The sequence below is a fragment of the Lissotriton helveticus genome, chromosome 12, assembly GCF_964261635.1.
Source record: "Lissotriton helveticus chromosome 12, aLisHel1.1, whole genome shotgun sequence".
NCBI classification, from domain to species: Eukaryota; Metazoa; Chordata; class Amphibia; order Caudata; family Salamandridae; genus Lissotriton; species Lissotriton helveticus.
In genome coordinates, this window is record NC_136073.1 from 98,035,245 (window position 1) to 98,049,832 (window position 14,588).

General features: G+C 44.3%; 1 protein-coding gene across 1 annotated transcript in view; it reads right to left on the minus strand.

The window, feature by feature from the left end:
• The window catches only part of LOC144797937 (extracellular calcium-sensing receptor-like), a 154,511-nt gene extending 140,560 nt beyond the window's left edge, over positions 1-13,951 (minus strand). Inside the window, exon 1 of the mRNA XM_078668740.1 lies at positions 13,695-13,951. Within this exon, the coding sequence (XP_078524866.1) occupies positions 13,695-13,951 (257 nt within the window). The remainder of the gene's footprint in view (positions 1-13,694) is intronic.
• Between the last annotated feature and the right edge of the window lie 637 nt (positions 13,952-14,588).

A 14,588-nucleotide genomic window follows, 5' to 3' on the forward strand; every position in this document is an offset into this window, starting at 1 on the left:
GGGGACAAAGTCTTTGGCTTGGAAGGCAGGGCAGGTCATTCAGGTTCTTGAGGCTTTTGGCTACAGGACACACCAGAGGCCTATAGCGCTGGGGCTAAGTAAGTGGGCATCCTCCACTTCTTAGTTTCAGCATGGTTTCTTCCGTCCTTCTTCTTCTTGTCGGTTCTTGTCTGAGGAGGCAACGTTCAGGGTTGCCCCTTTATACTAAATTGAAGGGTGTTACAGGTAAGTAAAAGGTTGGGACCAATGGGTCCCTTCCGTGGGGTGGGTACACCCCCAACGATGCCACCCTCTATGCCTCTCTCTGGTTGGCTAGGTCCCCCCATCTTCAGGATGGTGGGGACTGAGAGTTGTGCTCCACCTCACCTCCCCTACCTGAGGGGTGAGGTTAGCAAAGGTGGGCACCTCTTCCTGCCTCACTTGGTTTTCCTGTTGATTCTCCCACCAAAAGTGGGGGTCAGAACCGTTGGAGCCAGTTGTTGGAAGTAGCTAAGGCCTGAGGTAGCTCACAAAGTTGATAAGCCTTTGAAGCTTCCCTTTCCTGAACCTCTGCCCTTTCTGGGGAGGAGGCTTGGCACCTTGTCCCAGGATGTGCATTGTTTCAGACCCCCAAGATCAGCAGGCTCTCAACCCAGGGGTCCAGAAACATGTCTGGTGATGGCACCTGGTGAGCAGCCACTCAGTCTGGACACTAGTGTTAGGTCATTTTCAGGGGGCATCTCTAAGATGCCCTCTGAGTGCATTTTTCATTAGTCCCACACTGGCATCAGTGTGGGTTTAATGTGCTGAGATGTTTATTCATTTATTTAGCTTATATAGCGCAACAGCTACCCAACAAAGGGTTTCCCGGCGCTATGATTCAGTAGTAAATGACAGGACAACCAACCTAGATGTTGAATAGCCAAGTTTTTAAGGCTTTCCTGAATTTCATATAGCTCACCTCAGAGCGCAGAGCATGTGGCATAGTATTCCACAGTGAGGGTCCAAGGAAAGCAAAGGATTTGCCACCCATGCGTGATAGTTTTATTTTAGGGATAACAAAATTGTTGGCTGTTGTAGATCTTAGAGTCCGAGAAGGGTGGTAAGGGCGGACTAGATTTTGTAAATACTTGGGGGCTTTTTTGGTAGAGATCTTGTGCATGAAGCATAGGGATTTGAATTTGATCCGGTTCTCTATTCTCAGCCAATGCAGCTCTCGGATGAATTTGGAGGTGGATGAGAAGATGGGAATTTTCCCTAACAATCTCGCCGCTGCGTTCTGCACTGTTTGCAGTCTGCGGATCGTTGCCTTTTTTGCCCCCAAATATAGCACATTGCCGTAATCAAGCCTGGATGTTATTAAGGCATTGATGACCGTTTTTTTGGTGTGTTCAGGTAGCATCCAGCATATTTTTTTAGCCATTTCAGAACTACGAAGCAAGTAGCCGATGTTTTCACAGCTTGCTGATGCATATTCAACGAGTCATCCACAATGAAACCTAGATTACGAGCCTGTTTAGTTGGAATCGGGGGAGTACCCATTTCTAATGGCCAATGTTGGGGCCCCCAAAGTTCTTTGTTTTTTCCAAGGACAATTAACTCGGTTTTATCACCGTTTAATTTGAGGAAGTTTTCTTGCATCCACCCTGCAATCTTTCCCAATCCTAGATTTAAGGTGGAGGGATTAACGCTTTCCGTGGAGGAAAGAGAGAAAAGAAGCTGAGAGTCGTCAGCATAGGAGAACATCAGCAATCCAGTCTCTTCTACTACTTTTGCGAGCGGACTCATGTACAAATTAAAAAGTAAAAAGCAAAAATGGGCGCGACACTGCTGGCCTCTCCACCAGATCGCCCCTCAGCATTCTGGAATACGTAGTGCGAGTAGCACAGGAAACCGGAGAGTTCAAAGTGTATCACCTTAGTTGGTGCAAATCAGCTCTAGAAAGTTTGGTAATCTCTAGACCCGAGACATGGCCCGGGTTTCGGGATTTATATCCCTCATCAGTAGAGATAAAGTTCAGGGGTGGTGAAGAAAGCCGCCGTAGATCCATCAAGGGCTTTGTTGCCTGCTCGGCACGCAGGTGCGTTTCCCAAAAAGCCCGTCGGCTTTGGAGGCTCGCAAAAGCCCTTAAGTAAAAAGCAAAGATGGGCGCGACACTGCTGGACTCTCCACCGGTTCGCCCCTCAGCATTCTGGAATACGTAGTGTGAGTAGCACAGGAAACCGGAGAGTTCAAAGTGTATCACCTTAGTTGGTGCAAATCAGCTCTAGAAAGTTTGGTAATCTCTAGACCCGAGACATGGCCCGGCTGAGAGGTCAGGAGTGTGCTCCCTCCGTTTACAAATTAAAAAGTAGCGGACTTAAAATCGAGCCCTGTGGTACTCCGTGTTTGAAGGTCAGGGTATCCGAACAGGCAGATTGAGAGAAGACTTGGAACGTTCTATTCTCTAGCAATGATTTGATCCAATTTAAGGCAGCGCCACGAATGCCTATCGAATAGAGTGTCTGCATTAGTACCGCATGTGACACCGTATCAAATGCGGCACTAAGGTCAAGAAGCACAAGTGCCACCGTTTCTCCTCTATCTATCAAGGCTCGGATACTCTCTGTCACACCCAACAAGGTAGTCTCAGTAGAGAAACCTGCACGAAAACCTGACTGATGGGAGGGCAACAGGTCGTGCGTGGTTATAAAATCCGTGAGTGATCGGTGGACGTGTTTTTCCAGAATCTTAGCAAAAATGGGGAGGAGAGAAATTGGCCGGAAGCTAGAAGGCAGGTTTGGATCAGCATCAGCTTTTTTTAACAGTGGATGGATCATTGCATGTTTCCATTCATCCGGCACATGTTCTTCCTGCAGGGATGTATTTAAGAGGTCGGTGATAATAGACATAGCTTTCCTACTAAGTAGTTTTAGGATAGGGCATGGTAACGGGTCTCTTGGTGATCCTGATTTGATCGTGTTAATTAGGTCATTAACAGTATCAATATTGAGCAAGGGCCAATTTTCTAGTGAAGCGGTATGAATGTCACAGACACTAGGGCCTAGTATATCAGTAAGATCGCTCGGTCTGTCAAGGGAAGAATTATGAACATCCATATTAGCTTTGTTTTTGTTCATTCTGTGCTTGTTCGATGCTCTGATATATTTTATCCACTTTGTTTACAAAGAAGGTAGCTAGTTGGTCACATTGTGTTTTATTGAGGTCAGGTGGGGTTTGTGAAGTATTTGAGCCAGCCAGCTCTTTCACTATTTTAAAAAGTGTTTTAGATTGATTTTAAGGCTTGTGTAATTTTGGTGCATACAAAATCTGCTTTAGCTTTGCTACACATCATTTGATAGTGTGTTAGTTTTATTTTATATTCCTTCTTAGTTTCCAGGGAGTAAGTCTTCCTCCATCGACATTCAACATTTGTACATTTTGTTTTTCCTTGCTTTAAAGATTCATTGAACCATGGGGCAGGGGGGCGCTGATTTTGACCTTTTAGCTTAGTTTTGGGCAGACATAAGTCAATGGCTGTCATGAGCAGTGTTTGGACGGATGTCGAAAGACTTTTCACTCTTGATTTAGTGCAAGGTGTAGTGTCTTCTAAAAAAGTATTCAGAATATTAATATCTAATCTTTTCCATTTCCTAACAGCATGGGTTGGAACTGGTGATATGTCCTTATTTAACAGTTGTACTCGAAATGAGAATTTAATGGGAAAGTGGTCTGACCAAGGAATGGGTAAGGCGGGGGAAGTGTCAAAATTAGTAATATTGGAGAAAATTGGATCCAATAGATGACCGGCGATGTGCGTGGGACCAGAATTTTTCAAGGTTAGGTTAAGAGATGCAAGATCAGCAATCAATTCGGTGGCATTTATACAGTGATCTTTGTCCAGATGTAGATTCAAATCACCGATAATTGTGAAATTAGCAGCCTTCATTACTAGGGGGCCAATCAGTTCTGACATATTGGTCAGCCAGTTTGATGCCGCACCTGGCGGTCGATAGATAAGTGCTCCTGAAAAGGTGAAATTAGGGGCAAGAATGATTTTTAAAATGGCACCTTCGCACCCGGCGCATGGGAGTTTTTGGAAATCACAGTTGTAGATTTTTTTTAAAATGATGGCTATGCCACCACCCAACTTATTTATTCGGTCAAGTCGTGTAATCGCATATGAATCCGGAAGAGCCATGACAACATCAGGTCCGGAACTTTCCTGAAGCCAGGTTTCAGTTACGAACAAGGCGTCAGGAGCTTCATCTAGTAATAGGTTAAATATCTCAGTCTTGTGTTTTGGTAGGGAACGGCAATTCAGACTAAGAAATGTAAATGATCCAGAATCAGGATTAGGATATTTCTTATGGATTCTATCCTCCATATTTTTGGTTCCAGCAGAGTTTATAGCAAGAGTACAGTTGTGACAAACATTATTCTCCCTGGCTAACTCAAAAAGACAGCAGGGCGGTTGTATAAGGGGTCTCAGAGCCATTAATTGCTCGGGACTATATTTTACGAGGCAGGGAGTTGTATAGGGTGTGTTTATTACTTTACTAGTTGGTACCTGTGATAAGTATCTGGGATGCAAGAGATTCAGAGCCATGGCCGTCGGGCTCGTCCGAGGCGCGGACGGGCACAGACGGGCTGACTCTGGCGTGACTCCGGCGCTGAAGAAGGCGCGTCCACAAATCGCGTCCGCTATCGCGGAGGATTACCGTTTCCTTATGTAGGGATGGCTAGAGCGCTGACGAAGCTCACGCCTCCCACCTAAGATGTCTGCCGTTTGGGAGTATGTTCCCTTGAACTCGGTACTTAGCCCCGAAAATCGGCAGTTACCGTCGATGTGCAGGGAAAAGGTAAAGTGAGGGCAGAATTCTAGGTAGGTGCAGTAAATGAAAATAAGTTTTAAAAAATCGCCGTTTAAAATGCAGTTAACATACGCTCGCATTCAGCAAGTTAACAGACAAAATTCAGTAACAGTCTACCTCCCGGCTTATCGCCTCAGGAGGGGTCCAGTTAATTAGCCAGATATACGAATACGAATGTTTGATACCGAACTTCTCAGTTTTCCGTAAAGCCATTATGGTGCTGTGGAGTTCATAATGACAAACTCCCAGCACCATATACTCTTAATGGCATTAGTGGACTTGCAATGTCGAAGAATTGGCTTAGACACTGTAGGGGTACATGGCTCATGCCCCTGTACCTTCACTGCTGTTATAGTGCACCCAGCTAGAGGGGTGGCTGACCTATGCCAGGGCAGTGGATTGTAGTCATGGCACACAGGGATGTGTGCCATATCGACTTTTCACTTTGTTCTGCACCAAAACATGCAGCCTGCACCGGCAGTGGGTGGGCTTAAAGGTACAGGGCCTCAAAGGGTGGAACAATAAGTGCTTCAGCCCTTAGGGGCCTTTTCTGGTCACAGTGCCCTTATTACCTATGGTGCACTTTACAAGGGGCTTACATGTAGCCAGAGAGTTGCCAGTTGGGTGTTGCATCAGTACAGTTTAGGGAATGAACATATGCTCTGGGTATCTGGTAGGCAGGAACCTGGGGCACACTCAGTCAAAGTACATCAACATTAGGCAAAATGTGGGGGGGGGCAACCATGAAAAAAGGGGAACTTTCCTACACCATTGATCTGCAATTTTAATGGTTTTGGCTGACAGACAAAGAAGTGGCATGTTTCATCCTCCAAATGTCTCCCAGGATCTTGAATAGAGAGCCTAAAAAGCTAGCAAGGATTGGCCTGAAAGCCTTCAGCCAATCCTAGTGATTGCTTCTCTACTGCATGACTGCTTCTGGGACAATGAGAAAAGCTTTAGGCTACCCAATCTTGGGTTACTTTAGATCATTGAGATGCACCCCCTGCTATCAACTTTTCAAAGAGGAGTTGAAGCAAAGTGCTTTACTCTCCTTTTCACTGCTTTCTCTTTCTGGTTCCCCTGTTTTTTGTTTGCCTCCTCCTTTCTGTTCTCTCTTTTTCACTGCTACCTCCTAGCTTTTCCTCCATTTTCTGTGTGCCTCCTCCTTGGCACCTTTTACCCTCGTTTTATGTGCAGCCTATCCATGCAACTTGGAACAAAACCTCTCTCTTTCTCTCCTAGCTCCCACTCCCAGGGCCCTCCTTCACCTCAAACTTTGCCACGATCTACTTGCAATTTTGTTCAATGTTCACATGTGCTGCAATAGTATGTACATGTCCCCAAACAAACAAACAAAGGCTGAGAATAATACACTGAAGTCCAGTGCTATGGGTGAGTTAAGTTAGCACTGTCAGCTTTAAAAGATGTGTGACTTGATCTTTATTTTGATGTTCCAGTCTCAGTTTTTTTTAAATATGACTGCTAGATTGGTGAAGAACCAGAGACTGGAGTACTTCTGTTTGTGAGGCTGCAGAAAGCTCTGCAAACCATTTTACCAAGAAATGCCCCACCACTGACTCAACAGTTTATGTATAGTAGAATGTAGGCAATGTTGCTGTATTCCACAATGGATGCAAGAGTGATATTTTTTTACAAGGTTAAATATGAAGCATGCTATGAATCTACCCATCCTGAACTTCATGATAATGAGCTCTCCCTCATTATCTCCACTATGCGAAATGATGCTTTTCAATGGCTTCCCATGCCACTAACTATATTATACTTTGTCATTCCTTAGATCATTTGGTCCATAGCATTGCCAGTCTACTCTCATATGGCTGGTTGTGGGACCAGGGTGATGTCCAGAGGTTCACTGTGTCTAGCATTGTGTCTTATAAATCTCTATGTGTGCAGGCTGGTGTGAAATTGTACACTGTGTATTCAAGCTGCTGAATGAATATTCATGGTTTGATCAGGTTGGTACATGATGATTCTCTGTCTGTCCGAAGGCTTACTTAGTCTCAGTGAGTTGTCTGATGGTGAAATGTGACCAGGCTACTGTATGATGGTTGACAGTGTGATGTGGCTGCTATCACATGTCAACAGTGCTATCACTCAGACTACTTTTATGGGTAGTCTGATGCTTGATGTTTCATATGTGCCAAGTCTTTGTCGAGTTATGCTACAATAGGGTTTGAGCTAGCCCACCACTTAATATCTTTTAAACTGTACATTAGTATACCTTGTAGAGTGCATGGGGGGCTATTTAGGAGGCTGCTTGGTGCATATTTGGATTAATATGGACTGCCCTTGCAGAAACAGTATTTAAATTGGCTTAGTAATGTGTAGTTGAGGCTACGATGAATTGTATTAGGACATCCTCTGGTTATCTTGGAGTGCAATAATGGGGTAATACACAACATTGATATTGAATGGAGATCTTTAAGCACATGTTTGGGCGAGCCTCATGAAGGAGCATGTAAATTACCAGTTTATAGGATATGTAGACTCTGGCAGGCGTAACAAGAATAAAATACGACTGGGTACTGCAACACATAGTGGATTGCTTGAGGTGTAACATAATAGAATGGGAGAATACTCGTTATTTGTCATTACTTTTCAAATAGTTACTGTTGTGTAAGGAGTTAACTGTCTCCCCATCTGAGGACATCCAATTTTCAATGGTGTATGAATATGCATCAAGCCTCATTGATGAAAGTCCTCTTAACCTCATTGCGATGTGAAGACACAGCCTACAACAGAGATGTGTCAACCATCTTTCACATCAAAATAACTTGCGGTGTCTGTGCTAATCTCCGAGGGTGTAACCCACTGAACCTTCCCATTCAAACATGATTGTATAGTAGTAGGAACTCCATACAAGTGGAAATATAGTGTCTGAATGTCTAAATTGGAGATATGAGGCACAACAGAAGTGTGGGCTAGAAATTCACCCCACACTTTCTAGCCGGAGGTGGGTAATGTCCTTAACAGAGGATGCCAAAGTTCTGAATTGCCTGTAGACCCACTTGAGACAAGCCAAGACAAAATTTAATTTATTTACAGAGGCATATGCTTTCATCCTGTAAGTTCCCCTACCCCTCTGCCACCATGTACTCACTTCACTGAGTCCCAATGCAGGACAGGTGAATCAAACCCAGTAATGCTGCCTTTCGCCTTCAATCTTTCTACATCAAACAATTGGGTACTGATAATGGCAAAACATAATTAACAGAATTAATGAGAGGATGTGCAACGGAACACCACGGATCTCCTCTACAGCAATAGCCACAAGAACATCCTAAATATACCAACTTCACAACCTTGCATCCTTCTCTGTTGTGGCGGAGGAGCATCAACCAGCTGAAAAATAAAATGATGATAAAACCACGTTAGCATCATTTATTTTTTCATTACTCTCAGCCAGTGTTAGAGCATGGCCATCCTGCTGAGAGTCATGGTCAGGGAGGAGTGTTTGGACACTTGTAAGTGCACAGGTCAGTTTTGACGGCTGTCTCAGGCTGGCCAAACAGACAAGTTTTCAACCAAGCTGTGTTGTACATCTGGGTTGGAGAAAAGCCCCAGGCTCCCTGGGCCTGCATGACCATCAACTCAGCCCGCTCAGGCCAATCTCAGCGCTGCTCTCATGCCGGTGTTACCAGCATGAGAGGAGTCCCATGATCGACCCCTGGGAGCCTGTGCAGCAGGACCAGTGTTGGAAGAGAAGCACAGAGGCAGTGCCCACAGGAGCAGGCAAGTTTAAAGAATATATATATCTTCCCCTCATCCCGTACCCCACCACCTCCTCAAAATAAGAGCAGCCATTACTGACCCTTGCACAACCAGCCTAGGACCAAGTGGACAAAGCCTAGCAAACTATCACAAAAACATCCCAGACTTATCATGAATTTGAATTGAGAAAATGAATGGGCAAGGAACATGTCTTTAAATTGTGGTTCCAGCTTGTCACAAGTGCTATGCCTTCGAGAATAGAGGCCAAATGCCAGGCTACATTGCCTGACAAATGTCTGCTACTTCCTTTAACATGTGGATTGGTGTTTACAAAATTCTCTAACTTTGCAGTCAAAGACTGAATAGTAAAGTGGACGAGTTTACAGTCTTGATGTGGAGGAAAAGAGCATGTGAAACCAATGGCTGTAAACTGTCAGTTTTTTTGTAGCACACAACAACTTTTAAGTACCTATAAATGAACTGTTAGGAACCCACAAATGGAGTACTTGTTTGTAATTCAGAAATGTGCTGGAAACAGAGTTTTAAAAGGATCAAAACCATCAAGACAATTTACTTGGTGATGTTCAAATGATACATGTTTGCTGAGACCACATTTCCACCCATTATTGTTTGTTGGCTACATCGTTTTATCAGTAAAACTGCATGTTGGCATTTTGCTTCCATTCAATGGAACATGCTATGTATGTTAAAGACAATGCCTCCTTCTGACCCACAATAATGCCTCAACAACGTATACAGTTTCTAGGCTGTAGTACACTTCTTGCAACATTGAGAATCTGAAGTTTCCAGCTCACATAAATGAAACAGCTCAATCAGTATACTATTCTCCATATACAGCTAAAATATGGAGGGCTGGTCTATGGCGAGCCAGGGTAATATATAGTAATCTCAACTCCTATATAACTATTCTGGCCCATATCACTCATCAGTGCCAATTATAGCTCATGCAGGCTGATTAATAACTCCCTGTTTTTGCTTAATGCTCTTACCCTCACTCAAGACCTGTTTGCTATGGGTCTTTTCCATCACTCAGTACTGTACCTCATCACCAGCTGAACAGACATGGAATACCTGAAGAGATCTGACACATAAAGCTGGCCAATCCGAAAACGGCACTCTATTCCAGCACTGCAGGTCCCAATTAGCTACATCCTATGTGTGCCGCTTTACATGTCACAATGGCACTGAGATATGAGATGTTAGTAACAAAGTCTATCCGAGCAGATCTTCCCAACCACTTCTCTCACCAAACATGCTTGCTCAGGACCACAAACTGTAAACAAAATATCAAACCGGACAACCCAGTGCAGTAACTATATATAAAGATTGTGATTATATGAAATACCACAAAAAGACCTGCACAGTTGCTCAAAGATGCGCGCATACCAAAAAACGGGAAGTGCATGATTTTGTCCACCTGATATGAACGTATTCTGACTTGTACTTATGTCAGTTGTCTATTTACTTACTTATATACTATTGCGTGAACTACACTAATGTGTCTGTAAAACTTACCTTTTGTCCCAAACATTTGAATTTTTACCTTCTGTCCTGAATTTTTGTCCAGAATATGGATCCTTTGCCCTGAATTTTTACAGTCACCATCTTGATACGGGATAAAAGCATTTTCTCCCAAAGATCTCACTCATGGGCTGTTATTAACAACTATAAAGTCCTCAAACCGGCAGCCTACCTAGATTCTACATTTTCTAAGCACATAAAAAGACAATTAAAGGCACTGCGGTTTGAGAAATTCCCTACACTGATGCAGCATACTCGAAGCACATTGATTCAAAGGAGTGCGTTTGTGAGGCAGTCAAATAAAAGACCTCATTCAGATTATTTGTCACTGTAAGAAATTACAACCAGCACAAGTCACTTTCTTAAGGAGAGCTTTCTTGGACAGAGGAATAAATTCCTGTAGATCTGCCTTCATTAGAGGATTGGATCCATCCGACTCCCAAACGGACTGCAAAATGATAAAGTTTCTACGCGCTCACGATCAAGCTATGAAAGCAGAAGCACCTCAATGAGGCTACCTCAAAGGGGTAGAAATGCCATTCCCATCCCCTTGTGCAAAATCGCTACTGCAAGAAGGAGACTACACAGTTGGTTATCACTGATTGCCTGAATTAACACATTAGGCTCCCTTTAGCAGTATTGCCAGGACAATTGTGTTAGTAAAGGGATTCAGAGACCTACAGACCGTAACTCACAGCTGGGCAGAAAGTAAATAATCAGACTGACACCGGAAATTCTCAGTTTTATTACAAATGCACTTTACTTGTATTTTAGCATGCTCAGCTAGTAAAACAAGGAAGCAAAGTTTCATGTAAGCTAGACACGCGCTATACATTGATTTTAAAATCAAATTAATTTTCTGGATTGCCTGTAAGGCCAGGCAAATTCTGGGGGCTTTAAACAAACATTATTGATCATTAAGCTGATATGGGGTTTGCACCGCTTGTCTAGAATTTTCCCAAAAACACAACATATAGTGTGCTTGGGTGCAGAAAGAGACTGAAGAGGTACAATATGTTTAAACCACCGAGCACCGCCTTTTGGAACACAGCTCTTGCTGGCAGGTGCATTACCACCTGCGCCATGAAAGGGTTAATGCAGCTCCGAGAAGTGATCGATGAGTTTCACGGGAACACATTTTTTATTTTGCTGATGAAGTGCAGCAAATGGCAGGGCCAAATATGTTCTTCCAAGCGACGAAATACATCACTCAATACGGACACATACATACATGAAACATAATAACAGTTCATGATAGAAGCATCAAATTCAAATTAAGTCTGAAAGAAAACGGAGATGCTGAACAGTATCCTGCGTCGGTGATGGTGAGCATGCCAGGTTACCTGCCAGGATGCAATCGCACTGGTACCAGAGCAAAAGCGTTTTAGTTTGGAATAAGTTTGAAAAAATCTTCCAGCTTCACGCGATTGAGATACACATCCTTCCACCCCTCCCTCCCCCCACCCTCCACACACATCTCACTATATGTGCAGGATCTCCATCGCAGACTTGCTTGTTTGCCTGAAGAAACCTGTCATTTAAAGGAGCGAGCTGATGATGTTTCATAGCGCATAGAAGTGTCTCAAAGTAGGCCAAGTGTTGACAGGTTTGGAGTCGAGGCTCGGAGACAGTCTTATTGAGCTGGTATGAATTTAAAGAACAGGGCGGCTTAATGCAAGGTCTTGGGTTGTGGTCCTAAAAGAGAGCCTAAAAAGTGTTTCGAACGAAAAGCTTGTCGCTTAAAACGGTTACAATTCTTTTAAGAAACCGATAACAGGCACTTCTGACTTCATCATTGAGCGTATTTCTGCTGACTGACACGAACTGATACAAACCACATTAAAGTTTCACCAATACAACTGAAAACTGACCTGTTGCACGTTATTAATTGACCTAAATCATTGCCCTGGTATTAATAGACCCAAACCATTGCACTATTATTTGTCCTAATGCATTGCATTGGTATTAATTGACCCAAACCAACGCACGTTATTAATTCACCTCACAATATACAATATATCACAATATACAATCACAATACATATACTTTATTGTATGATTACCTAAAATCATGTACAAACGTAATGCATGTTACTATCATAGTTAAAACAGTAGGTCAGTTAAAAAAAGCATCTAAAAAAGCATCTACAATGAGATGGTATTTAAAAGAGAAAAACATCTAGAGACATATACATCAGTTGATCAGTCAATGCCCTAATTCACCTAATTCATTGCACTGGTATTAATTGACCCAAACCATTGCACTGTTATTGATTGACCGAATCCATGCCCTGTTGTTAATATACATGAACCACATGAGCGGTTCTCTGATTGACGTGCTCTGCTAGGAACTGATAGGCCCATCACAGCGCTCCATCGGGGCACCTCCATCATGCCCTGCTCCTCTGTTATTAACTGATATACATGCATTGATAGCTCTACCAGCGCACCTCATTCATTCTCTGTTCAATTACATGTGCCTCATTCACGGAGCCAGCAATGCACTTTCATCCTGGCCAGCTGCACTCTGTGATTGCCTCACGCCACTTCGACCTTTCAAGCTATAGCGCTCGGTGTGACCTTCAGCACTCAGCTATCATTGGGTTCTTTGAACCCCATTAGTTATCCCACCAATGCACCTCAGTTGTGACCTGCTGCTCACTGCGAGTTCCTGATGCGAACCCATTGAACAGATTCAGCAAAGACCCTGAAACTGTGTCTGTTCAGCTCCCTGCTGCCCCTTCGGCTTTGTAGAACTCCCTCGGTGAGTCTCTAGCAAGTGTGAAACCTGACGAGGAGCTATAAAAGCATGCACCAGGATATACAATTAAACTCAGATATAAATACAAGTTTCGTTCAATCTGTGTGGGAACTCCCAGTTCATGGTCTCAGGGTGGCAGATTTACAATAACTGGCGCATCCCTGCATATCAGCAGGGATGCGCCAGTTATTGGGCATCACGGCTGCGCCACCATGGATGCGCCACATTTACAATGTGACGCACCATGGGGCAAGAATGGACAGATGCATGACGCATCTGCTGCCGTAAAGGCGGTGCATTGCTGGCTCGGGGGTGCCCTATCTTTAACATGCTGCATCAATCCTTACGTCTGCTTCAAGCAGGCGCAGGGTTTTGACGCAGCATGGGCCCAAAAGTGACTGAGTGAAATCTTGTAGATTTCACTCAGTCACTTTTAGGAGGCGTTCATGCGGCGGAACGCCCCCCCCTGCGCCGGAACACCTACATGTGGCGCAGGGCTTTACAACGTGACGCATCTCCCAGATGTGTCACGTTGTAAATACCCGGCAGCAAGGCGCTGGCTTTGCGCTGCCACTGCGTCACAAAAGTGAAGCAACGGCGGGGTAAAAGAGGCGCAAGGGGCTTGTAAAATTGCCCCCCTGACTTTTATTATATTTTGGTTTGACAGTAAGCAACGGGAACTTTACATCCTGCAGAAGTAATTACAAAAAGATCCATGTCTTTAAGAGGGGGTCATTCTGATTTCATTTTTTAAGCACCCAGAAGCCGCAGATAGCTCTTCATACACATGTAGCTATTATTATTGCCGTGATCATTTCTCATCTTACCTTTGACAGGTGATGGGCGCAGGCGTTGACGTGAAGGTGGTCTCCTGCAACTCTATGTCATCGTGCACCACAAAGATTCCGCCCAGGATGATGTCCCCATCTCTGGAGAGCCCGCTCACCCCCGGGGTGGGCAGCCGGCACCTGGGGTCCACACCCGGGTCCGATGAGGCTGGGACCAGGCAGTGGGTCAGCAGATACAGCAGCACCTTCTGACTCAAGAAGTGGTTTGTGTGTCTTCTTAGCAGCCAACTCTCCATGGTCTGAGGCTGGATGCCTCCTCCCTGAAGGGGTGGATGTGTGTCCTTGGGTGGAGGGCAAAGATTGTCCTACTCCATGGTATTAGAAATGACTGGTGGGGTCTAGAGACGCCTCTTCCCCTAAACCTGCACAAAACGTCCAATTGAATTTCATACAAATATACACGTCTGATGAATAGGGAGCCTACCTCACATACTCACTGTCGACACCTTCAGTGTCACTGAGTAACAAGAAAGCCACAAACAGAGGTGGGTGCCAAAGAGCCCCTGAAAGCATCAAATATGGCACACGAGCCAGTAGGAGCCAGGAAATGCAATTTCACATAAAGCTTCAGATATCACTACAATGGCCCTGGCAGTGAGTTGGCCAAGAACACACAGAGCATCCATAGGGGTGCGGTGACTGGTTTACTTAAGCTATACTTGAGATTCTGTTGGAGAATTATGGGTGTTAGAAGTTCTGCTGGTTTCATACCTCAACTAATGAGATCAGTCTAAGCCCTAATCTTACTGGTTAACACATGTCTAAGGTCACCAAGGCAGAGAACGACAACACAATTTACACATTGTCCTGCAATTGGTGAAGTCAGGAAGGCTCGTTCATCAGTGGGCAGCGTGGACACATGACCTGCTCTAG